We start from the raw sequence: 26,090 nt of genomic DNA on the forward strand, positions 1-26,090 counted from the left end.
TAAATAATTCATTTATAAAATGTTTGATAAGTTTTTCGAAAATTATCATTTCTACTGTTTCGATTATAACCTTTTTACATTTTGATATACAACAGTGCCTACTAGAGAATGTTCTCCGTTTCAAAGTTATTATTTAATTATTAATGCATGAATAAAATTATATCAGGAGCGAATCTATCCTGACTAACTCAAACCATAAAGCTGGGCGTGCATTTTAATCCTTGTAAGACTTCATAATATGACAACGTAATTATCGTGGGTATATACCTTGTGTTGACATAGTTGAACACATGCAGAATTAAATTAGTAAACAAAAAAAATATTTCATTAAGATATTATAACAATATAGGTACTCATAATATAATAAAATAATATAGGTAACACATGACTGCGTAGGAAGCGAGAGACCACCGACCTGAGCAGCGCTGCATGATTGAGTTTCGAAAATAGAAGTAGAACCGTCGTCAGCGTCGAGAAAAAAAGTCAGCCAAATGAGGCTCAAGAAAATTATTATTACCCATTGGAAGGGCGAGGAGGAAGAAAAGTCTATGGGGTAACATGAAAAATATTTCTAGAGAATCTGTACAGACGATGTGAAACTTGAGAGGAATTTATTGAGTAGGTGTGTAATCTGTCATTTGTATAATATGATGAATACGATATAATGACGAAGAAAGTTGCTGAGATATGATTTATTTTGTGTACTAGCAGAAAATTTCAAGAAGTTGATGATCATAGAGTTCATACTCTGAATAATTAAATAGCGTGATTCATGATTTTTTTAACGAACTACGATGATTCAAGCCAAAGCAAGCAACTGCGCGGGCGGCCGAGCTGAGTTTGGCGTGGCGAGGGGGGGCCGCGACACGGTCGGCAGATGACGTCGGCCGGCGCAGCTGCGGCGCTGACTCATGCGGTTGAGGCGGGGAAGACTAGCACAGATGTTTGGCAGGGTCACTTTAGGGTAGAAAAATATGCTAATATGTGGGCAAGTGGGAGTGCGCTCAGCGACAGATAATCTTTGCTTGGATTAGGTAGCGAGCTCGAGTAGATTGCTGTAGGATAGCTTACATGGTGATCGATAATGTTCCGATGACGAAAAAAATGTAATTTTTTATCCGATCAAGAGAGTGAGTGATCGAAGAGAAATCAAGGAGGAGGTTTAACTGAAAAATGAGCTGCTAAGTTTTAATTTCTAATGGAGTATGTTAGACTTAGTAAGAAGTGAAGTCAGAATGAAAGAATGTGTCGTCTTATACGATATTCGTCGCAAAATATGCTTAAAAAATGTCATCCCCTATTTGATCTAACTTTAACGCAAAGAACTATAATTTTAAGCAAAAATTTTACGATAGCTGCAGTGGAGACCTAATAATCCTCTGTAGTATCGGTTAATTTAGATAGGGAGATAGGGAGATTTAATTAGGGGAGATAGGGAGCCATTTAATGGGAGAGTGAAGCCATTTAATGATGTTTAATTGTACTGAGTGAGTATTAAGGAGCTGAAGTAGGATTTAAAATATTGATCGATCATTCTAAGCCAGCCAGTGGTGACTATGCAGCAGGTTAATGAGTTTATTAACTTTTTAAATTTGAGATGCGACTTGCTGAAATTCACTTAAATGCTCTAACGATTACTTAGAAAGTTTTTAAACAGTATTTTTTCTAGTCAGCCTATCTCCCAAAAATTGTAAACTATGGCCAGAAGCCAAAAAAAAGATGAAATCTAACCTAAAACTAAAGGCTTGTGAGTCGGTAAAAAATTTGCGAATGATTAGACTTTGGTCGAACAGAAAGTTTACCGTCTTCTATAACACTTGTTTATTCACCTGATGAAGCAAGTAAACAGAAAAGGTTCGGGGGGAAGGGTCCACCGGACACTTTTTGTTTTACGGTGCAGTATCGAACATTAATTTTTAAAAAGGTTAATTATTATTCATGTAATTGTCATACACCGTGATCGATCCAAAATTTAGTTCCCATCCGATTTTTTCAAAAATGATCAGACATTTTTTCGATCACAAATTTAACCACGTTATAATTCCTAACCCGCGACACCTTTGCTGTTCTGAATTTTTGCACAAACGCCTTACTTTTCTCACATGCCACTCATATAGATAAAATTTAATAATATAGTGACTGCTGCCCTGATATGTTTATTAAAGCAAACATTGTACAAACTTGTTAAAACAAAGACAGCTCGTTATACTCGGCAAGGTCACAAATACAAAAATTTTCAACAGCTTTAAAATCAAGTTTCGTTATAAGTCGTAAAATCCGTCAGCCCCATGCAAATTTTTGAAAACTAAAAGTTTAATGTGGTAATATTGTATGCATTGTATGCATTCATATTCTAGTTAAAATATTGTATTCATTCACTATTGTCAATTCAAATCTGCTTCTGCCAGCATATTCAAATGTTATTTATTTTTTCTTATTTTATTTGCTATCCTGGGGTTACCTATCACTGCCATGAGTAATTTAGAGCAAATAATAGGAGAATGAAATTCATTAACCGAAATTCGATCTAAAACTTATTCATGAAAATTAATGTTGTTTTCTGATCCGTTCACGTTAGACTTTCTTTGAATATTATTTATAATGCATTGTTGAAATTAGATTTATTTTATTTTATGGATATGTCTGCTGAAACTGCACGATACATAAAGATTAGAAATCATCTACAATATTTATTTATTTGAATTTGTCTCTTCGCACCACGTCTGAAGCTTGGGTTGCTCAGAGTTATTACCATCCATATTAGGTAACCTTCAGTCAAAATCTGAACTGGGCTTTTTGAAGTTGAAACACAGAAAAGTTGATTACATTTTTAGTTACCTCTTTGAATAGGAAAACGTGTCGAACCGACTGTTATTTTTGCACATTTTTATTCAAAATCTTGACTCCGTAGGAGTGAGTTTTATTATATGACGTACTTTATCGAAACTCTGACGAAACTCTGATAATACGTTGTTCGTATTTCCAAATGCCTAGGTTTAATAATTTATTAAAATTCCAGAACGCTCTGAAAAAATATTGATCTTTCACGATCAATCTAGAATTAGATGGCAGGATTTGCCTGTGTATGCACGTGCGATTAATGATCAGAAAATTAAATGATTTTAAATTATCAGGGAGTCGAACATTTCTTCAGATGATGCAGTCAAATTTATCAATTAAAAGTAGAAGTAAAAGGAAGACGACGGTAAAGATAATGTAGTTTCTGATAGAAAAAATAGTTCTGCGCCAATATTTTAGTAAAGATAATGCAATAGAGAATGTTCCATTATTCATTTTGCTTTCGATCATGGAAATAGTTTCAAACTATTTTCATTTCAGATAATGCAATTACAAACGTTTCTTCATTTATTTTGATTTTGATCAGGGAAATAATTTCTAATTAATTTTTCATATATATCAAATAATACAAAATATAAATTGGGCTATATTGTATCTGATCGATTGAATTTTTCCTAACTGTAGCCGCTGTTCATTAGATTGTATTATTGAGATTAATTGGACTAGTTTATTGAGATTATATATTTCTAATCATTTCCCTCTGGCAACATCTACTATAGTCACTATTCATGCGCCAGCGGCCAGTGCCGGTGATCCACTCGCTTTACCTGTTGCAGTTACTATGTTGTAGTTAAATGTTTATTTATTTCTATGTTAAATTTTACTATAATCTGTTCATTGCTCTTAGTTCGTTGTTTACTAGCCTGTGCGTTCCAGTGTATTGGTATATTCAATTGATTTATTTTTATTTATTTTCTATAACATTACAGTACGTCTAACGAGGATTCATTTTCTATGTATATTGTGCAAACTTCCTGAATAATAGCAACTTGCTTGAATTTAAATGAAGTGAACAAAGTAACAAACTATTTAACCTCGTCGTTTACTTAATGCTCAGCATTATATATATAAGAGATACCAATGCTGAACCGCTCGCAGCGTAGCGTCTTTCGAGCTAGCCGCTCTAGTAATTATGTTTGAACAAAGATAATACAATTTAGAAGGTTTCTCTGTTTATCTTCAATGTCATTTTATTGATTGTCAGGGTCTCATCCAAGAGCTGGCGATTGATTTTTATTATTTCTTCGGATTTAAGCAGATTAGGCTTGCAAATTCTTAGTGAAAAAAAATTTCATACTCATGTATGGTTTAACATTTTTATGGATTTCGATTGCATTTGATAATATCGAATTTCTTTTGCAATTTCAGCGTAAAATCCGGCAGGTCTAAATGATCGAACTTCCTTTCTTGATTTCGATGTTTCCGTTTATAACATTAAACTATTTCCAAGTCGCAGAAAGTGGTAAATAGTGTGATAAATATAATTGATCCTGTCGTAGTAAAGTTGTATTTTGATTTAAATTCATCGAAACTTGGTAGAAACATTTTTCATGGTGTATGCTTTAGAAGTTCCAGGAATTTTCCGAGTCCGTTCTCAATGAAATGTAATTGAATAGCAAAGCTAAATGCTATTTTCTAAGGTTTTTTCTCTTTCATTTAACTTCAACATTTGAAGCAGGAAAATTCGCCTTTTGAAATGAGGGGCAATAAAAATAAAGGTTCCAGCCTCGTGTTTTCTTTATTGATAACACTTATTCTCATATCAGATGACACTTTCTCAACACAAGAATACAATTGCCGGGCACAAGGATACTTTTACATTTACTAAAACTAATCAATGAATAACATCAAGTTGGTGCGATCATCAACCGAATCAGAAATGCATCATTCTCGTAGAACTACACTTATTCAGAGACAAATTCCGACACATATTTGTTTATAACCCGTGCAGCCTAGTGTCGCGTCCAGCCAAAATGCTTTATCTGTTTGGGGTCCCATTTGATCCGCATGAGGAAATGAGATATAAGGTTTCGGTACTGAAACACAAGCCATTTGAAAACTACCGGCAAAAGGCTGGATTGATAAATATGCATTTATAAAAGAAATAAATTTAAAGCGGATGAAACAAGAGTATTCGTGCATAGGATTCTACAGGTTTTCATTGCACTCGTGGAGTGGATACCATTCACAGCTTTTGTATGGAAGCCCTTGGACTGTTCTTCTTAATAGTTAAGTTTCTGATGGCATAGAAACGGCGCGTGTGTCTGATCTATATTAATAAAGAACATTCGTGACGGCGGTTACAACAGAAGCCGTGAGCTGTGAGTGCCATCCACTTGAAAGGCAAAAATAACCTCCTTGTTTTCCCAGCAATTGGACGTTGTTTAATTTTAGGCATCTACATTGAGCTCCAAAAAGAGCGAGCGGCTATAACATCTCAGCAGGAGAACTTACATTGATGGGAAAAGAGAGCATAGTTAAAAGAATAGTATGTTTGAAGTAGAGATAAGATTCAATAGGGAAGAATCACAGAGAAGTGAATTAGATTCAATGCAAAATAATCCAGCTTTGACTATAGCCTATTGATCTTGCGCTCACATCACCGTGTTGGAGCTCAAAGACGAAATCTACTGATCTTGAGAGCGACTGTAACAAAGACATATTACAGCGACAAGAGTCTCGGATATAACAAATAATCGCTATGGGACTTCCCGACGTAAACTTAAATCTAGTTGATGAGTCGTGCGGTGGTCGGTTACTCTAGCATCTGGCGGCTTAGGTTGAAAGGTCGGCTGACGGGCTGTTGATGGGAGAAAATAATTCCGATTAATTCATGTAGGAATAATAATTATTGGTTATTCCTATTATTTTCCATTTAAAAGCTGAAAGTTTATACTATGGATTAATTTCAGAGAATGCAGTCATAAATTTTAGCCAAAATTCTAATTAATTAAACTCATGATTTTGGACTCCATAATAAATCTTGGATAAACAGATTTATCACGATTATTCATGTCGACTTCAAATCCCTAATCACGCCTGTTTGTAATTTGTGCGATGTTGTGAACGTTGTTGTTAATAGGTAATTCGTGGGAATGTTGGTGCAAGGTGTATATTTGAATTAAATGAATGATTTAACCGAAGAGCAGTATGAATGTAAACGTCTTTGTTGAAGCAAAAGCATTCAGCTATTAGTATATTGTAATATAGTTTCGATGAAATTAAGTTTTTGTTTGAAAACATTGGTTCATATTTAAGTGTGGTGCCCGTTTTTTGGTCAATAAACATTTCAATAGAATTTATCAGTTTAAGCGTCTATAATTTTCACGCACAAAATAACAAGCTACAACACTAAGATGAACAGATTATAAACCTGAATGTTGAAGTATTTGCAGTTTAAAGTCAGGAAATAATTTAAAGTGTCGAAAGGAAATTCAAAATACTTACTTTTCTAAAGTTTGTAGACCAGCTTAAGACCTCTGCATTGAAGAACAGAAACGACAGAGAAAGATTAACACAAGTTACGAAAAGATTGAAGAGAGAATATTACTTGAACATGAAAGAGTATAAGGACTAGAGTGAGATATTCAAAATAGCTAAATGTTTTGACAATACTGAACGCAATAAGAATGGCTACAAGAAATGAAAATTTAATTAAGAGTTTTTGCTACACAGAGCTGCTCTAGAACAAAGGAAAAGTGAAACCAAGAAATTTATGATCAAAATTAAACTATTAAGAGTAAACTTAGCATCTAAAAATTGGAGCTAGCATACAGGAAGGAAAATACCGTGTTAGGAAATAAAGGAAAGTTAGTAATAAAGTATGCTGAGATATTTCTAAATATGTCTTGAAACTTTGAACACTATTATTTGTGTGTATTGAAAAATATCGTTTGCTCGAAATATTTGATATTGGAATATCGAAGAGATGTTTATAAGTTATCCAATTCGTGGATAGTGTTAGGGAATTCTCAAGTGAGTGATGTTGAGCGTATTCATTTACTGTGGAATTGCAGTAAAAATGGCAATGTAACTTTTATTTGTATGGATTTGGTGATATATAATGGATATGCTGGGCACCGGGATGGGTATACATACTTCAGGAAGGTACACCACCACCATTAAGCCCCGTAGAGAAACTAAAGGATAGATTATTGTTTGAATGAGAACCAAAAATTATCAAATTAAATTTTCATAAAAAAATGGAAATGGAAAATTAATATACTTTAAATTAATATCAAAGAAAGAAATGAAAAATTAAAACATGGAATCAAAAATTGATCATTTAAAGCTATGAATAAAGCTGTAATAATGGAATTTGTAAAGAATTGTTCAGCATTACAACTGTCATTATTTGACATATGTGAAGTATAATTTTCGATATTCATTACAAATTACTGCATTAGATATTTGAATTACAATTTTGTCTCATTCCAAGTACTAATTTATTAATTGATCGGGTCTTATTGGTGGTATCACCTGTGGGGACATGCGGGCCAAGCTCTGCGCTCGCCCCTTCACCTTGGCCTTGCTGGCGGACGTCTCGGCATGGTCGGCGCGCTCCTCAGCCTCTTCGAGCTCCTGCTGGGCCTTGCGGAACTTGGCCAAGTTGAGGGCGGCAATCTCCTCAGCCTCCTCGATCTGGCGCTTGTAAGTCTTGATCTTCTGCTGGAGCTTGTCGACGAGGTCCTGCATGCGCTCGTGGTTCTTCTTGTCCTCATCGGACTGGAAGGTGAGCTCCTTGATGCGGCGTTCGCACTTCCTCAGGTTCTTCTGGGCATCAGCGTGGCGGCGGGCTTCGTCGTCAAGAAGGCTTTCGAGTTCGCGGACGCGGCCTTCGAGCTTGGCAATCTGTTTCTTGCTGGCCTTCAGGGCGTTGCCTTCAGCCTCCTCAAGGCGGACCTGGAGCTCCTTAACCTGGACTTCAAGACCCTTGCGCATCTTCTCCTGGGCCTGGGCGTGCTCTTGTTCGGCGCGGAGCTCGTCAGCAAGGCGAGCGGCATCAACCATGGCCTTCTTGGCCTTCTCTTCGGAGTTCTTGGCTTCGTTGAGCATCTCATCAAGATCAGCCTGCGCAAAAGTGAGTGCGAAAAAGATTATTGCGGGGAAAAATGGAATATTAAGTGCATTATGTAACAAATTTAAAGGTATTCAATATAATTTTTTAAAAATGTTATGACCACAGGGAGATATTGCACGATCAACTTACGTGGAGGGTCTGGAGTTCTCCCTCGAGCTTCCTCTTGGCAAGACCCAAGGCATTGTTCTGGGCGGTGAGGTCATTGAGGTGCTCGTTGGCCTCGGCGAGCTCAGCCTCAGCCTGGCGACGGCCGCGGTCGGACTGTTCGAGGAGAGTGCGGGACTCTTCGAGCTCGCCGTGCAGGGCGTTGGCGCGGCGTTCGGCAATGCCGTACTGTTCGCGGTACTCGGAGGCGAGGCGCTGCTCCTCTTCAACACGGGCCTGCATGTCCTTGATCTCACCCTGAAGCTTCTTGATGTGCTTCTGGAGGTCGGCGTTGGCCTTGTTAGAGTGGTCAAGAGCGATCTCAAGCTCGTTGATGTCGGACTCAAGCTTCTTCTTCATGCGAAGAGCCTCAGCCTTGCCCTTAGCTTCAGCCTCAAGGGAAGCCTGCATGGAATCAATGGCGCGCTGGTGGCACTTGCTGGAAATGAAGAAGACAATATGTTGTTAATAGAGATCATGGACGCTATACATTCCAGTAAATGTAAATATTGCAGGGTTTTCATCGAATACTTTCCCGGATTGAATTCTAGGGTTAACTATTCACTCGTTTACATGTATATTTGTTTTTATTGATTTATAAAATATTATGTATGGATTATGGAAAATATAAATACTCACCGAGTGTTGTCGAACTCTTCTTCCTTCTCCTGGATGCGCCTGTCGATCTCCTGCCTGACTTGGCTGAGCTCAAGCTGTCCTCGGAGCACCTTGTTCTCCTCCTGCTCAAGAGCGGCCTCAGCCTCCTCAAGAGCTGCCTGCAGTTCTTCCTTCTCGATCTCGAGACGCTTGCGGTTCTTTTCGGTCTCGTGGAGGGATCGGCCACCCTCACCAATCTGGTCCATGAGGTCCTTGATCTCATCAGCGAGGTTCTTGTTCTCACGGCGCACAGAGTCGAGCTGCTCAAGGTTCTCTTCGTAGGCGGCCTTGACACGGAACAGTTCAGTGGAGTAGTTCCTGCATTCCTTCTGGGAGGCATCGAGTTCAGCGGCGAGGTCGTCAACCTTCATCTTCCATTCGGCAATGATCTTGTCGAAGTTCTTCTGCCTCTTCTCGGCGGCGTTGGCGAGGGTCTGGGCACGCTCGACTTCAATCTGCATGTCCTCGAGCTCAGCGCTGACGCGAGCCTTGGTCTTTTCGAGGTTCATGTTCTTGACGTTGAGCTGCTCGATCTGCTGCTCAGCCTCTTCGAGGCGAGCGGCGAGCTTCAGGCGGGCAGCTTCGAGCTCCTCGGCGCGAGCAACACCCTCAGACTCGTACTTGGCGCGCCACATCTGGGACTCGGCGTTAGCCTTGGACAGCTGGCGCTGAAGGTCGGCCTTAGCCTCGCCTTCCTCGTCGAGCTGCTCACGGAGACCATCGATGTCGTGCTCCAGGTTGCGGAATTTGCCGAGGATGGTAGCGCGTTCGCGGCTCTCATCGTCAGCGAGTTTCCTGGTGTCGTCAAGCTGGTTGGTGAGGGACAGCTTCAGCTTGGACAGCTGACCAACCTGGCTCTCGGCTTCCTCGAGCTGGCGGAGAAGGTCGGCGTTTTCAACGGCAAGCTTCTTCTTGGTGGCGTCGAAGTCGTTGAGGGTGCGGTTGGCTTCGTCAAGCTTGGCCTGAATCTCGTTGATGGTGTTCATGAGCTGCTTGTTCATCTTCTCAGCAGAGGCCTGTTGATTTTACCGTGCAGGATGCCCCAGACAAGAGGAAAAATCAACGATGATGAAAAATTTATTACAACGCACCTCCAATTATTCTATCTTGTAACCACTAAATATAGGTCATTTTTTCATATATATCTCAGGTATTGGGGTATTTTTACACGAATGCATTTCCAAAATGGGATATAACACAGCAATAGTAGGATTTGGAAAAGAGTTTGCCGGAACATAGGACAGGAGCTACGAAAAGAGGAATATCATGAGATTGAAGCATAAAATTCAGTAATCTGAATTTATTCTTCCATTACTAAGATCGGAGCTTCTGGCGTTGAAGTAGTACAACAATAATTTGTACGCAATGGCGCTAAGATACCAAAATTATTTAATATAAAATAAATATTCGAGCGATCGCAACTTTTGTTGAAGCTTCGACAACTTCGAAGTTCAAAAACATTGTCACGCAATGCAAAAATGCTAATTACAATCTATAAATCTCCTAAATTCAAAACAATTTCTATCGAGCACTGCTAAGTATTTCCGAAATTATAACCAGAATGGATTATATTGGTCACTATTTCGGGATAGTATTTCGGGTCCGCAATTATTATTGCGAATTAATTCATCCGCGTTAATTCGTGTATTCAAGAGAAATTTTACCTTATCATTGCTGAGCATATCGGCGGCGGACTTGGCATCGTTCAATTCCGAAGTTATTCCTTGCTTGTCGCGTTCAGCCCTGAGTGTTTTATTGTGGGTATTTCAATAATTTGACGATCATTGAGAAGAAACAGCTTCAGTTGAGTGAAATTGAATATGTATATAGTAAATTAAACGCTGAACGAAAAAAAGACGGCGATTGCTACAGAATTAGTTTGAACGAAAGCAAAATTTAAATATTATGAACTGAAGCGAAGTAATTTGAACAGAAATTGCTTGAAACGAACTGAATCTGTGATCGCATGTTTGTTAAGGAGAAACGGAACTTTCATAAAGCGAAATGAGAGTTTTTAATTGCGAAATTAAGTAAAAATGAGCGAACATAAACGCTGATAGTGACCGAGGTTTTATGCTTTCCTTCTAGAAAATAGCTTAACGCCAGGATAATTTTTTCCACGTTTTTTCTTTCATCTCGGAAAATGTAATTCTTGGAGACCACGGACAATTAGTATAGATTCTATTAATAAATACGGTGGAGGTGAGGATTAAATTAGAGGTTAGACGAGACAAAGGAAGCCCCATTTTCGGCAGCGGTAGGAAACATAAAATTGATACATTTGGTTCAGGTCGTACTAGTCAGGAGCTGGTAGGAAGTCGAAACATTTGTGGAAGGTTTTGATTATAAATGGAACGAGACTTCATTAGGTTTTAAAAAACCTCCAGGACTCGCTGTTAGGTTTTATTCTTATCGGGCTCATAATTGACACATTTTTTACTAATAATTGCGTAATTATTGACGTATTTTTTTACCTTGTCCCGAGCAAGACCGTCGGTGGCAGAACGGGCATCGTCAGAGTCGCGCTTGATGCTCTCCTTGTCCTTCTCAATCCTATGAGTTCAAATTAAACGAGTCCTTAGCGTAGATCCTTAATTTTCATTGTAATCTTTCCTTGTGTTACCCCGTGGAATTGTTAAGAAATAATTGTTCCAATTAAGGATAATTAGATCTCTAAATGAGAGTAACGTGGCCAAATCAATCAAACCCTTGAGATTTTTTTGCGGTAGTGTAATTAATTTTGGAAGCCTTGAAGTTTTTAGTCTGCAATTCGAATTTTCAAAATTGATTTTTAAGGAGTATTAAGAATTAAAATCCATGGCTGTGCAGATTCACGGTCTTATCAGAATTCTGGAAATTTGTAAACTCGATATTTTTGGGAGTTCGAGATACCGAGATAAATGGATTTATCTTGAAATTCTGATGTTAATCAAATAAAAGGATCTTGGAATTCAATCAATAATAAATTTAAGAAAATTATGTATAAATGTGAATTAAACAGAAGGCGCAATTGAATTATAAGGCCGTTAAAAATGACTCGTATTATAAATGACTCGGTAAAATGACTCGTATTAGTATTAGGCCCACTCAATAAAATATTATCCGAAGAAAACTAATAAAATATTGCGTTATATTGGAAGCTAAATAAATAAAGAAGCATAAAATATAGCAAAGGTAAGCATTGATTAAAATAATAAGCATGGACAAGAAAAATGTGAAGATTGATGATACTAAAAATTAACACTCCTATGATATATTTTGAATGGAATTGTATACTACACTGGTCGACTGAGAAGTACAAATATATAGTACAAATATTCAAAATGCCACAATCATATAATAAATTCACGTCAGTTTTATTTGTTCAGAAGCTGATTTATTGCAACCTGAATTCAAAAAATTGTTTTAATTACTGTCCTATTTTGAACTGCATAATTTGTTTCGCTTGGTTATCGCAGAAATAACTTGAACAAAAACTCATTTATAAATTACATACCAACCTACTTCGTAACTACGACCATTAATGCGTAAAGTAAGCCTGAATACTTTCATACCTATTACCATTAATAAAAGTAAAGCAAGCCTGAATACTTTTATAATAACGACCAATAATAAGTAAAGTAAGTCTGGAACTTTCATAACTAAGACCTTTTGTACGGAAATTAAGCCTGACGACCCACCTGGCCTTCATCTTGTTGAGATGGTCGATCTGCTCGGACATCTCAGCGACGGCATCGTTGTGCTTCTTGCGGAGAGAAGCGAGGGCGGCTTCGTGCTGGATGTTGGACTCCTCGAGGTCACGGCGGAGTTTTCCGAGCTCAGCCTCACGCTTCTTGTTGAGCTCAATCTGAGCAGAGGTGGCACCACCAGCCTCATCGAGGCGCTCGCTGAGCTCTTCGAGCTCCTTGGCGAAGTGGGACTTGCCCTTCTCGGCCTTGGCGCGAGCCTGGCGCTCGTGCTCGAGTTCCTCCTCAAGCTCCTCAACGCGGGCCTGGAGCTCCTTGATCTGCTTCTGGAGCTTGGACACAAGACCCTGCTCGTCCTCAAGCTTGGCAGCGAGGGAAGAGACTTCCTTGTCCTTGCGCTGGATGGTGCCCTCGAGCTCCTTCTTGTTGCGCTCGAGATCAGCGACAGCCTCCTGAGTAAGCTTGAGGTCACCCTCAACCTTCCTCTTGGACTTGTCGACCTCAGCGCGCAGCTTCTTCTCGCGCTCAAGAGAGTCCTCGAGCTCATCAAGAGTCTGCTCAAGCTTCACCTTCACCTTGTTGAGGTGGTTGCACTTGTCCTCAACGGCCTGGAGATCTTCAGCAGTCTTCTGGTTGCACTCCTGGAGGTGCTTCTTCTCCTTGTTGATCTTGTTGATGAGTTCATCCTGGTGGGCGATCTCATCGTTGAGGCTGCGGATCTGGTGGTCCTTGGTGGCCTTGTCCTGCTCAGATTTCTGGAGGCTCAGCTCCATGTCCTCAATATCCTTCTTGAAGGTGGCCATCTCCTGATCAGCCTTCTTCTTGCCCTGGAAGAGCTTGTTGCGGGCCTCTTCCTCACTCTGGAGCCTGTCGGTGAGCTCCTACAGGAGGGAAATTCCATTGCGATCACTTTCAATGCTGAGAAAACTTCAGGAATAAACTGATTACTTACACGACTAAAAAAAAAACGGATTTCGTACATCCCAATTTCACCGGCCGATAACGACTGAGAGAGTAACCAAGAATTATAAAAAGGTAAAATATTCACTAATATAAATTTTATTTGATCGTTTTCGTTGAGGAGCTGAAATCTTGATTTTAAGAACTCATAGGGCTTGTTTTCAATCATCGGTGAATAAAAACCAAGAGCCAGGTGAGAGGAAATACAATTTGAATATCATACCTCAATTGTAGCTTCTAAACTAGCAGAAGCCATTGTATCAATTCTCAGAATGAGGAGGAATGCGTTTCAAAAGCTTATAATCCTATTAAAAGTGAAGGCGTATCACTAGAGAGAACTAAGCACTAAGCACAGCCAGCGAGAACGGCCGCAAGGCCCGGTTGAGGCAGTTGAGTGTTGGTAAGCCTGAGCGAGACTGACGAGGGGAACTAGTTTGGCTGGCGGTACGGTAAGCCGCCGAACACCTGGGCACCTTACATCAACATGGGTGGGTAACGCCTGGCTTACTAAATTTAGCCACATACATTTGGATCAATACATAGTGCGTGCCAAATATGTCTAACGAGGAAGAGGCACTCGATGAAATGCGGCTGACACCTGTGATCGGGTCGGCAACTAAATATAACGCATTTGTGGCAGCTTCTAAATTTGACTAACATTAGGGTGCGCTTTTCATTATTGGGGAAAATATCTATCGGGAGGTAATAGCGTCAGCATTATTTTATAAGCACAGGAGAACCCCCACAAAATATATATAACGAATAAGAAGAGTTTAAATCTAAGCATATGTAATATATTGAATGTTCGATTAATCGGAATATAAACTATATTAAGATCGAACAATTAATGAAATAAACACCAATGATAAGCTTCAATTGGTGAATCAAAGCGTTATTTAAGATTAATTCTGCCGATAAATATCATCGAAATTCAACATTAAGAACCAAAAAAATATGTTTTTACATCAATCTAGTGAACACTTACATTGAGCTGGGCTTCGAGGTCGGCCTTCTGGGCAGCAAGCTTGGCCTGCTTGTCCATGAACTCGGAGGCGCTACCCTTGGTGGACTCGAGAACCAGTAAGAGGTCGTTCTTCTCCTGGAGAAGAGTAACATTCTGGCCTTCAAGCTTCTTACGGAGCTCGCTCTCCTTCTCGAGCTCAGCAAGAGCCTTCTCAGCCTTCTCCTCGAGGGCGCGAATCTCATCCTCGACGCGGGTGACGTTGAGGAGAGGCTTGACCTTCTGCCAGAGGCGATACCAGGGCCAGGTGCGGAGCTGGAGGTATTTCCTCAGGTTACGCTGGACCACAATCAAGGCAACACGTTGTTCCTGGAGCTTCTTGTAGTTCTTGCGGGAGATGTAGCCACGGATCCAGGCCTGCAGCCATGAGATGATCTTGGCCAGACGGTCGTCACGGATTTCCTCGAGCTGACCAAGGACACCGGCGCGGAAGAATACCTACGCGGTCGACCAGATAGGGGTACAAGTTAAAGTGAGAAATTGAGGTGACAGAAACGCGGGCGCTAAAGATGATCCAAAGATTTGTGATGGAAGAGTCGGACTGACAGTCTTTGGAACTCTGAGGCCGTTGAAAGATGTAACTAACTACATTGTCAGAGGGACTTTTTACTAAATTTCAACTTCATATTACTATAAATTTAGAGTTAAATTATCTCTTCCCTTCATTGAAGCAGAAAAAAGTCCAGACAGTCAGATTTATTTAATGATTGAATGCTAATTGAACTTGATGAGCAAATCGGGAGATGAATTGAAACAAAATGTATCTCATCTACGAATATATTAATGGTAAAGCTTACCTCTTCTTTGACGATGAGAAGACTTAACAAAAGCGGGCAGGAGATACGTGAATTAGTGGAAATATTATAGCTTTATTCAAGTTATAATTCCTTTTATTTTTTATTTGCGGTTTGTTTTGTTCAGTTAGTTGGAGCAATAAATTATTTAGGGTAGAATTAGTATGAAAATACCTTGGTAACTCCAAATCTGTACTTAGACGCGTCAAGTTTTACTGTATCGAGGATCATTTCGGTAGCTGCTTTCGGTTCTACAGGCTCCTTTCTCTCCATGTGGAGCAGAGAAGTGCTCAGTAGGGCGTATCTGAGAGGCGAAACTCTCTAATATATAAAACGGACAATAACTCTCTGAACCACTGAAATTTTAAATAAAAACACAAACTTTTCTAAATAAAACAAGTGTGATTCAACACGCAGAGGTAGGGTAAATATTCTAAAGGATAAAATAGGTTTTCTAAACAATTCAAACGCATTGGGTGACAGGAACACTAACGGGTAAACGGGGATGCTACTGAGTTGCTGGGAACATAAAGAGGAAGGTATAGGATGAAGGATTTGCAACTGGTCCTGGAATTGTTGCAATCGCCGAAGAGAAGGATCAGGATCTGAAGAAGGATGCCGTTAATGGTGCAAACGGACTCTTTCACGTACGGTACAGTAAGTTAACTAAACAATCACTAGGCACCTCGAAAACTCTGCCGAAATAAAGAAAATAAATATAGAAAATAATTCAAGATTCAAATAAAACAAGATCTTGAACGGGCAACTGAATAAAATGTTTCGATAAAATAATATTTGTGTTAAATAAATAACGAATAGGCAAGTGCCGTCACATGCCTTCGTATGGCCCATTCTGTACTTTTCAGGCTCCAAAGAAATTTTGTCTAGGATGAGTTCGGTGGCCTTTTTCTCGCTCTCAGCAGAGTTAGCTATCTGGGTGGAAAGGATGGAGTATCTGTGGGGGCAAAGAACCACCGGACGAAAGGTCATTTTCCGTTTTGCACTGAAATTGTGGATAGAAATACAAAAGACAATTCTAGCTAATTACACAGAAAAACGGGGCATGCATTTCCGGTCTTGGCTCAAGATTTTCTAACGGACGAGAGCATGAATCCGGTGAGTTGCTTTTCTTCTGTTGAGAGTGGGACTCAGCTGGGGAACATTTCACTCAATGGGGGAACTCATCACTCATTTGGGAAACACTTGGGGAACAGCCCCGCTAATGCTAGTTTGCCATGACACCGATTCTAGGAAACAGTTGTTGATATTCGGTTGATTGTTACGAAGTCGGTCTTGATACGTGATTTATGATCAAAAACCGTTTCTGTGAATCGGTGACAAAAGCTTTTCTGAAGTCAGAGTTCAGATTGACAGAAGAGGGAACAATCGCGTGGTACATGCAGAATCTCATTGCTAAGGGTAGGGTTTAAGAGCAATCACAAAAATCTGTCTTTAAAACCCGCAGAATTCTAATGACTGCAATGAAAAATCGATTCAATAGCATTCTCAGGCACGAAGGACTATAGGGAAAGGTTTCTAGATTGACTAATATTGCTACTGGTGATATAAAAGAAAGCGGGAATTCGAGATACATGCCTTCGTGTGGCCAATTTTGTACTTTTCTGATCCTAGTTCAATTTTCTCAAGAATGACTTCTGCCGCTTTCTTCTCAGTCTCGGTCGCAGCAGCTTCTTTGGATGCTAGAATGCAGTATCTGCATCGAGCCGTCATATTAAACATTTATTTAATTTGGGAACTTGGGAAGCTAAATACTTCAAATAGGGACATAATTTTTCTCGAAATCATTGGGAGCATATTGCGTAAACAAACTTGGTACTACTAGGAGTGCAAAGTTTACCGTGCGCATGAAATTTTTAGGGTAAAGACACATTCCAAAGAACGATGAGAACGTGGACTTATTTGCGGACATTTTCTGTTCTGCAAGAAAATTGGGGCCCGAACAAAATACCCAGGGAAACAATTTTTGGGAAGGAGGGCTTCGAAGTTAGAAAGGAGAACGCTTTCATATACTACAATAGTTCAAGCATATAATTTAAATTCAAGTGGAGTGCTAAGAGGGAGGGAGGGAGTAAGAGAGATGGGGAGGGGCAATCATTGGAGTGCAGCCAACATACCTTTTGGGGGGTGCAGTCAGAGGGGTTGAACAGATCATGGGTCCTTAGCGTAATAAATTACATATGTATGCAAAATAAATATATATAGAGAGAAATAATCAGGAAAGGGAAAATTAATTAAAACTATAATTCAGTGTGCAATGCGACACATGCATGAAAACACTTTGAAATGGGATTTACTGAATCAAGAAACAACAAAATAAGACATAAATAAGGGAATGTAAAACAACAAATTAGTAGCAATCAAGCGAGCGAATATAGAAAGTATAAGAAATATTATGAAGAGGGTGCCTCGTGGCATGTCTTGAATTGAAAACATGCAAGAGCAGTTTTCAGTATCCTGCTTTCAGCAACGAAATTTCGTAAAAGACGATTAAATTCATACACTGGCAAAATCATTGTGCATGAATTCCATTATTCACAGGCAGCCAAATCATGACATCAGGGGAACATTAAACAGTATTCCTAAAAAGTTGTACTGTCATGTCTTTGGTATTGTTCTACAATTTGTTTCAGTAGGCATGGATAATTTCTGAATAGGTTCAGGTAAAAATGCGGGGCAGATCAAGTGCCCTTCCAAACTGGGCTTGAAGGGGTGGGTGGGATAACAAGGGACTGATGTCACCGAGAGATTCTTTCATAGTTCTTTCCTGAAAGTCCTTCAAAGGAAATCGGGGCAGGAGATCCAGAGGGACGTTTTGGTTTTCATGATACAGAACAACTACTAACATAACAGGTTTATAGAAACCCTGTTTTCAACAAAACATCAAGTCTCGGGCAACTGGAGGGTGTTTGAGTTTACGGAATTTTCACAAGATTCAACTGCAAACGGGTTGAGTACATACGTAGATAAGTTTTCAAGTATACTGAAGGGAATATAAGTGTTCTTTGGGGGATAATTCGTAGGGATAAGTGCACGCGGGTCGAAAATTTGTAACGAATATTATACCTTGGTGTTACCAGTACGGAATTTGTCACTCTCGAGACCGACAGACTCGAGGACTTGGGCAGCGGCCTTCTTGTCGTCAGAGACTTCAGCCAAGATCTTGGCTCCGAGGATTTTGTAGCTATTTTAGGTAAGTGGAGCGGCGGTGTATATATATTGTTTAGGTAAGTGGGGTGGCGGTGTATATATATTATTTAGGTAAGTGGAGCGGCGGTGTATATATATTATTTAGGTAAGTGGAGCGGCGGTGTATATATACGGGCCAATCGCGACAGAAATGTGAAACGCAGGGGTTCCGAAGTGATTGGTTTCAGAGCAACATTCTCAAAGTGGTATGTTGTGCAAGGCAGATCAAATATTTGGAAACAGTGTAGCGCCGTAGTATAGTTTAAATTTTGATATAAATCGCATGAAAATTAATCAAACATTGTTTAGTTAGCAATAATTTGTATATAAAAAATACAGTAATGGTTGCAGTATAAAAGTCGACAAACCGATGTTCGAAGGCATATTTGAGTTGCAATGCAAGTAATAAGTGTGAATATTGTGTAATATTTTTTGGTGTAGATGAGCATTGAGAAAGCGAAGCGTTGCAGACGTTAAAGTTGAAGAAGCAGTGAAGACATCGCGCCGAGAAGCAGACAATAAAATAACCAAGTTAGAAATAAATTATAATAAACTAATAAAGAAACCTGAAGTTCCTGTCACGAGAGAACATCGATGAAAATAAGTGTCTAACTATGATGAAGTAGTGGTCTAAAATTTGAACTAAGATGAGAATGAGAGTGTTAGGGCACCCTTGCAGGAATTTTGTTTGATGCCAAACTTATTGACAAAACAAAGGGCTAAGCTTAATAGGAATGGAGAGAAATGGAAGTGTTATTTTAGTTTTTGGGATGGGATGTGGGCATGGCTATGAGAACGGATTGATAGACCAAAGTGAGGCGAGTGCAAAACTAAACGAGTTATTTAGAGCGCAATCATGTATACAACTTAAAAGAGCGTGTTGAAATCGTATGAATCAGTAAGGCTTATATGGCCAACCGAATCTACTTTCGAAGACTGTACGAATGAAGCATTATATACTGTAAAATAACCAAGCTAAAAGGCATCAGAAAATTTAAGTACTCCGACCAGTATCACGCCGGATACGAAAAGACGAACGAAATAAAACGGTATGATAGTAAAATGCAATGCGAATACGGCGTAAGTTAGAAATTGAACTTATACGAGAAGTAACTAGCATGTGAGCTATTAACGCGTCTTATCAATGTTACATAGAAATCGGAAATAAATATAAAATAGCCGTAAGTTAAAAGCTGCAAGTTATTCGAGTAGAATGAAAATACAAAAGAAACAATCAAGTTGGAAAACGATAATATTATAATAGGAGAAAAGTTCATTAAAAATCGAAAATATACCGGAAATTAGATGAAAATGAGCATAAGAAGCCTTATACGAATATAGATCGCTCTCGGTCCGATTAAAATGAAAAGATATTAATGGACGATCTCGCTGCAACATGCCTTGGTGTTGCCAAGTCGGAAGCTTTCAGGGGGCAAGGCGATATGAGTGAGGCAAACGTCGGCCGCCTTTTTGGGATCTTCTTGCGCTTGCATCAATAGAGGGGCAAGGATCATGTAGCTGCAGTGTCGGGGAAACACGAAAACATCCTTGAAATGTTGAAAATGCAAGAAAATCGAATATTGGCTCAAAATGACGCAGTAACTGAAGACATTACGCAGATTTCAATAATGATTTCGGTGAGATACAAATGTATTTTCGTTTATGTATCTTTCGAGGGTGTAGAATAAAATATTTTTGCGGGTATGAAATTTGAAAAGAATGAACTCTAATGCTTGAAAATTTATTCTCGCTTTTGATAAGGTGATAAACTGGGAGGAAAAGGAAATATCATGGAGGGAAAATCTCGCTGTATTGTTCATGCAGTCTACTCACTATTAAGCAAGAATGCCGACTAATTCAGCCAATGTCATGCACAAGGAGGCAAAATTTGTTCCTCCTCATGTCGGCGTAAAAACTTTCTATGCAATAGTATGGAATAGCGCTGAATTGCCAAAAATGTCTCAAGCGATTCCACTCGGAGACTGCAGATGCTGCTGGGTTTAATATGAGGATGCAAACACTAATGCAACAGCCTTTGTCTGAAGTTTAGCTGGTCTCGAGATCTATAATGTATTAATTTAAATTCAGATCACTCTGTCTAAGCACCTTGGTGTTACCAAGACGGTAGCTCTCAGTGGGCAATTGAATAGCTTCAAGACAGACACCAGCTGCTTTCTTCTCAGTATCCTGCTCTTCCATAGCTTTCGTGGCCAGAATTTTGTAGCTAAAAAGGAAGGGAAATATTGCAAAGACTGGCCATTTCAACTGTTTAAGTCCCGGAACGACCGCTTGCAATATTTGCATGCATTGGTTGGAGTTTTTTAGCATTGAAAGTCTCATGGCCAAATTTGATGATGTTGATTTCACTGAACAGTGTAAGAGTTATGCATTTCACGTGACAGTTTTCATGACAGTGACGGAAAAAGGTATATTTTAGAAATGTAATTAAAATATTCGGTAATAATGCGCATTGTAACTGCACTGTGGGGGCGAAACATGCTTATAGAAATACATTTTAGCCTGAAATGTTGAGAAACGTTGGGAAGGGAGACAATCATAAATCGGGAACTCATTGGGAAGACAGTAATACGGGAGGGAAATCCATGAGGGGTCACGTTCAAAAACAATGTGGAATTCAAAATATAAATTCATTGAGGAAAAACTTGGAAAAATTGGAGGGACGACCGCTGGGGTACGATTGGGGATTCACGGTAACGAATGGGGAATAAATAAAGAGGTTTCGGAAGGGTGCTATGAGTTTCTGATACAACGTTGATAATATTGATAATAATGAATACATGAACAAAGTTGATAAACTTTGGATCACATAATTGAAAGTATTTGCAATATATTCCTAATACTGGATGAAAAATTAGAATTTGATTGCAGTTATTTGATTGCCAACAAAAATGTATATAATAAATTTATTCAAATAGGTAGCACTTATCATTCAACGACAAACTCCCATCAGGGTTAGCTAATCTATATTACGATCATTAAAGCTTGATAATCTTGTGGCGATATAATTGGTTCTAAATATTTTAGTTCAATATTACACTAATTTGTCACTGACAATTTATGTAGTGATTAAAAATTATTGAATTTAAATAAATAATGGAATTATTAAATTGAATATTAAAATTCAAATTTGTTGAATTGCATGTTGTAATTAAAATTATTTAATTTAATATTGAAATTAAATTATAGAACAGAATGTTGATATTAAAGTTACTGAATTGATAATTGAAATTCAAATTTATTGAATTGAATACTGAAATTCAAATGATTGAACTGAAAGTTAAAATTCAAATTACTGAATTGATTATTGAAATTCAAATTTATTAAATTGAATATTGAAATTCAAATTACTGAACTGAATTATAAAATTTAATTTATTGAATTGACTATTGAAATTCAAATTATTAAATTGATTATCGAAGTTTAAATTTATTGAATTAAATATTGAAATTAAAATTTATTGAATTCAATATTGAAGTTCAAATTATTAAATTGAATATTGAAGTTTAAATTTATTGAATTGAATATTGGAATTATTGCGCTTCTGACGTACCGGTGCTTGAAGTCGGGGTAGAGCATGCGGTTGGGGAAGCCCTTGCGACAGATGCGGATGCCCTCAAGCACACCGTTACAGGTGAGCTGATGCATGACGAGAGCCGCATCAATGACACCTGAGGGTAGTGGTGACCAGGGGCGGGGTTAGACATAACTAAACAAAGGTTAAAAAATATAACTCAGTACTCACTGCAGTGAGTGACAGAGAGCGCATTTTCTCGTCGACGAAAACTTGAGGTCACGGACAGACGGACAGACAGACGGACATGGGGAGCACAATAGTGCATTTTTTCCATAAATGAGAATGCGCTAATAAGGTTACTAAAGTTACTATATAGAAAGGTTACGATATAAACAAAGGTTACTATATAAACAAAGAAGGGAACGCAACTGCGGATTGCATACCTAATACTACAAAATAATTGTAGAAAATTATTCAAGAATTATCTGTTAAGGAGTACGAAAATATTTTGACTCTACTCGTTGGCTACGGGACAAGAGATAATTGAGTAATGCGTACTAAGCGAATTCATTTGCTCCGAAAATTGTGTGATCATGGAAAACATTTCTAGTTCTAATTTCGTAAACTGCAATAAAAATATACCCATCAATAGATATTCGCAAAGAAAATATATAATAATTTATATTCAAGCACAAAGTTTACATTAAAATTTTCCGTCAGATTAACTAATGACAAACCCACCTTAAAATTGGATGGAACCTAAACATTTACTGCCAAAGAAATCATCATTTCTGAAAAATTTTAATCCAATTTGAACTTTATTATTATTTTGATCTGCGACGAAAAATCAGATGTTCAAGAAAACCTTACCAGCCGCCTTCTCTTCGTTAGGGATGATGCATCGTACAAAGTGAGGTGCGGTAGACCTGAGTACTGTCATCAGGTTGTTAAGCTGTTCCTGAGGAACAAACACACACCATCGAGGTTAATACAAAACTAGGAAGGAATTCCACCGACGGGGAAGGTAAGGCGAGTTTTCACTACATAGGAATTTCTATGGAAAATTTAAGGAAATTCAACGGGAGCCGGACACATTTTCCTCAAATGGTGGCTGGAAAGAAACGAGGCACAGGAAATTTCAATGAAAGCCTGTGCGGGATGCAATTCATAAATCAACGCTGCATTGGAGAGAAGGTATAAGGGTAGAATCGTCACCGTTGTATTGGCGCTTAACATTTTGGAATGTAAAAATCGGGTAGGTAGTAAGGACGACATGGAAGGGTAATAAAGTTAGTTCTATCTAGAATCCCAAAACTATTTGGAGATATTCCAGGTGCTCAAAACCTCTAATTTCAAAGCTGCACCGGTTTTCTACGATAGTAATTACATAACGGAGTGGAGCCTTTGATCGTGATTTAAAGATAAAGCTGAAAAAACTTCACATCCGCCGATCTCGTTCGACGAGTGAAACGGAACAAGAAGATTTCCGTGTCTAAAAACGTACAGAAAACCAGGAATAAGTTAAAAGATCAACAGATTAATCGCAAGGTATAGGAAATATTGAGAACTCGTGATCTAACGAGGGTCGAGCTGTGATTCTGATCACCTTTCAGGGATAAAATTTCAGGTTTTTTATGGTAGGGGCGATGAAACAGGCAAGGTAAATTGCCTTACCAGGCGACTTGGTCTCATTGGGGATAATACAACGGATGAAGTGAGGGGAGGTGCTCATCAAGACAGCCATCAAGTTGTTCAGTTGCTCCTGAGGGCACCGTAATTATTCATTAATTACTGTATTGATTGTCTTTTGTGGGCCAAAGTCATCCATATGGATTGGGGGAGGGGTGTCGAAATCGCGCGATCAATGGGAATGGGGGAAAAAGTGGAAACTGGGGGAGGGCATACACACATTATAGGGAAGTATACAGGGTTTGTCAACAATGTAAACAAGCATGGAGGGGATATAAATAAAGGAAGTTGTGCCTCGCACAATTCTTGGACACCGCCATCACCAGGTGCATCAAGTTCGGAAATAAAGAGGGAACGAGGGAAAGTAAAACTGTGTGGAATGGGTTATCATTATTAAAAAATTAACGTAAATATTCCATTTGGCTAAATGGAATAACATTCCATTCCATTTGGCTAAATGGAGTAACTAATAACGAATGTCAGTTGATGTAAAGAATTATTGACACTATCAACTCCAATGGGTAAATGTTTTCTGAATGAAACAGGTTTTCCAGTGATAAGATTTTTGACAATAAAATATTTATTTTCCAGATTTATTTTCGGTGTAACAAACTGCACGATAAACGAGGCATAAATATAGGCATTCCTCCCTAATATCACTTAGGGAGAGTTGACATTTAAAAATTTCAGAAATAAATCAATAGGGACCAATAAAGGGGAGAGGGGGGACGGCATGCGAGGGTAACATCGTACCTGCGGGCCACGGCGGCCGCTGCATGGAGTTCTCACATATTGGGCAGCTAATTTCTTATATATTATAATATATGTATATATATTATATATTATAGTATATATTATATAACAAATACATATTTATAAGAGATAATTGGGAGATAAGGGAGATCATTTCGTACCAGGAGACTTGGTCTCGTTGGGGACAATACAACGGATGAAGTGGGGGCTGGTCGAGTGCAGGGTCTTCATGAGGTTGTCACATATTGGGCAGCTAATTTCTTATATATTATACCAAAGAAAAATGTGCCCAGATTTGCGATGTGTTATATATAAAAGTGGATCACGTGACGGGCGAGAAAAATTTGAGTAAAAAAAATATTTATTTATAATATATTAATTTGAATATAAAAGAGTCATGAAAACAAAAGTTTCATCACAGAAATGAATGTGGGTTCGGAAAAACGTGGTATTGGAATTTTGATCCAAGTAAGAAGAATTCAATACGAGAAAAATATTAGCATTGAGCATGCGAGTTCATGATTTGAATGAGATTGTTTTAGTGTCCATAATATGTGTATGAAATAATAACATCAAAATGTGTGTTGATGTGATGCAAATATCCAGCGTGCCATCACAGTGATGTGATGGATGCATGGGACATAGGGGAGGGGAGGGTAAGAAGGGGGGAATAAAGTAGCGACTTAGAATTTATCATCTCAAAAATTGTAGAAGAAAAACAACATAAACGGAAATGCATTCAATATATCAGTCTTAAAAATGTGTATAGCATAAGACACAGTTTTTCATATACATAATATCGCAAATATTCATGGTATAAATAATGTTTTAAAATCTAGACACACAGTATTAGGTGAAATAACACACAAGCAAAGCTCCTTAAATAACGTTAACATGCCAGTTAGTATAATTAAACACTGTACAACATACAATGTATGACATTACAGTTGCAGGAACCTACCAGACCGACGTAACAATACATAAATATTTATCATAATTCAACAATACAGGGTACAGCGATAAATTTAATACAGAAACTCGTAGGTTTAAAAGAGTGATCTGAAAGTTTAGAAAAAACTCGTAGCATCTCGTGAAAAATTTCGTAAAAAGTACAATTTACAAATGCAATTTTTCCGATTACAGGGAAGTACAACTTGAGTGTAATACAACATGGGGGTAGTATAACTTGCAGGTAATAAAACTTGAAGGTAATTCAACTTGAGAGTAATGCCAGTTGAGGGTAATGTTTCCTAAAATTGCCGGTATCATTTAGGGGAAAAAATTCCCCTAAATAACGGTTGAGGCGAAAAATTTATATCAATTCCCGAGCTCCTTTGCGGGGATGATTACACATTTCTTTAAGAATATAGTTTAGGTATTTTGATCGAGCTGAGTTCTTAACAATTGGGGATTTATTTAAAAGAAAACGATATAAAGAGGGCACAGTTATCCGTCTACGTTTAAGAGATATGAAAGGTCATGGTTTAAATCCGGTAATATTGGGGGCAGGGGAAATAGAAAGGAATACCAATGGTATGCCAATGGGGGAAATAGAAAGGAATACCCTCTAATACTGGGGGCTTGGGGAACACATCGAGAAGTATCGGGTGCCAAAATACTTTCGGGTGGAATCGGAAAAGTATTTTTGTGCAAGTTATTTTCAACGATCGGGAGAGGGCATAACAAGGGATGGATTGATTTTATA

The 26,090-nt window shown here is 38.5% G+C and overlaps 1 protein-coding gene across 29 annotated transcripts in view; it reads right to left on the reverse strand.

Annotated features, from left to right (window-relative positions):
- Positions 1 to 4,578: 4,578 nt before the first annotated feature.
- The window catches only part of LOC108678476 (myosin heavy chain, muscle), a 37,429-nt gene continuing 15,917 nt past the window's right edge, over positions 4,579 to 26,090 (reverse strand). For 7 of the 29 annotated variants that reach the window (XM_018166903.2, XM_018166900.2, XM_018166899.2 and 4 more), the window contains exons 13-23: positions 23,618 to 23,705; positions 21,980 to 22,097; positions 18,286 to 18,403; positions 14,372 to 14,845; positions 12,421 to 13,307; positions 11,215 to 11,293; positions 8,723 to 9,756; positions 8,069 to 8,522; positions 7,339 to 7,929; positions 6,307 to 6,338; positions 4,579 to 5,659 (exon numbers count right to left, since the gene is read on the reverse strand). In XM_018166903.2, coding sequence (XP_018022392.1) covers positions 6,330 to 6,338; positions 7,339 to 7,929; positions 8,069 to 8,522; positions 8,723 to 9,756; positions 11,215 to 11,293; positions 12,421 to 13,307; positions 14,372 to 14,845; positions 18,286 to 18,403; positions 21,980 to 22,097; positions 23,618 to 23,705 — 3,852 coding nt within the window. In that variant the 3' untranslated portion in view covers positions 4,579 to 5,659; positions 6,307 to 6,329. Of the gene's footprint in view, positions 5,660 to 6,306; positions 6,339 to 7,338; positions 7,930 to 8,068; positions 8,523 to 8,722; positions 9,757 to 10,404; positions 10,484 to 11,214; positions 11,294 to 12,420; positions 13,308 to 14,371; positions 14,846 to 16,038; positions 16,157 to 16,797; positions 16,916 to 18,285; positions 18,404 to 19,808; positions 19,927 to 20,514; positions 20,633 to 21,979; positions 22,098 to 23,617; positions 23,706 to 26,090 lie in introns of all 29 variants that reach the window. The other 22 variants (XM_047883392.1, XM_018166907.2, XM_047883387.1 and 19 more) reach the window with 9 other exon arrangements.

The sequence above is a fragment of the Hyalella azteca genome, unplaced genomic scaffold (assembly GCF_000764305.2).
Source record: "Hyalella azteca isolate HAZT.00-mixed unplaced genomic scaffold, Hazt_2.0.2 contig12792, whole genome shotgun sequence".
Classification (NCBI taxonomy): domain Eukaryota; kingdom Metazoa; phylum Arthropoda; class Malacostraca; order Amphipoda; family Hyalellidae; genus Hyalella; species Hyalella azteca.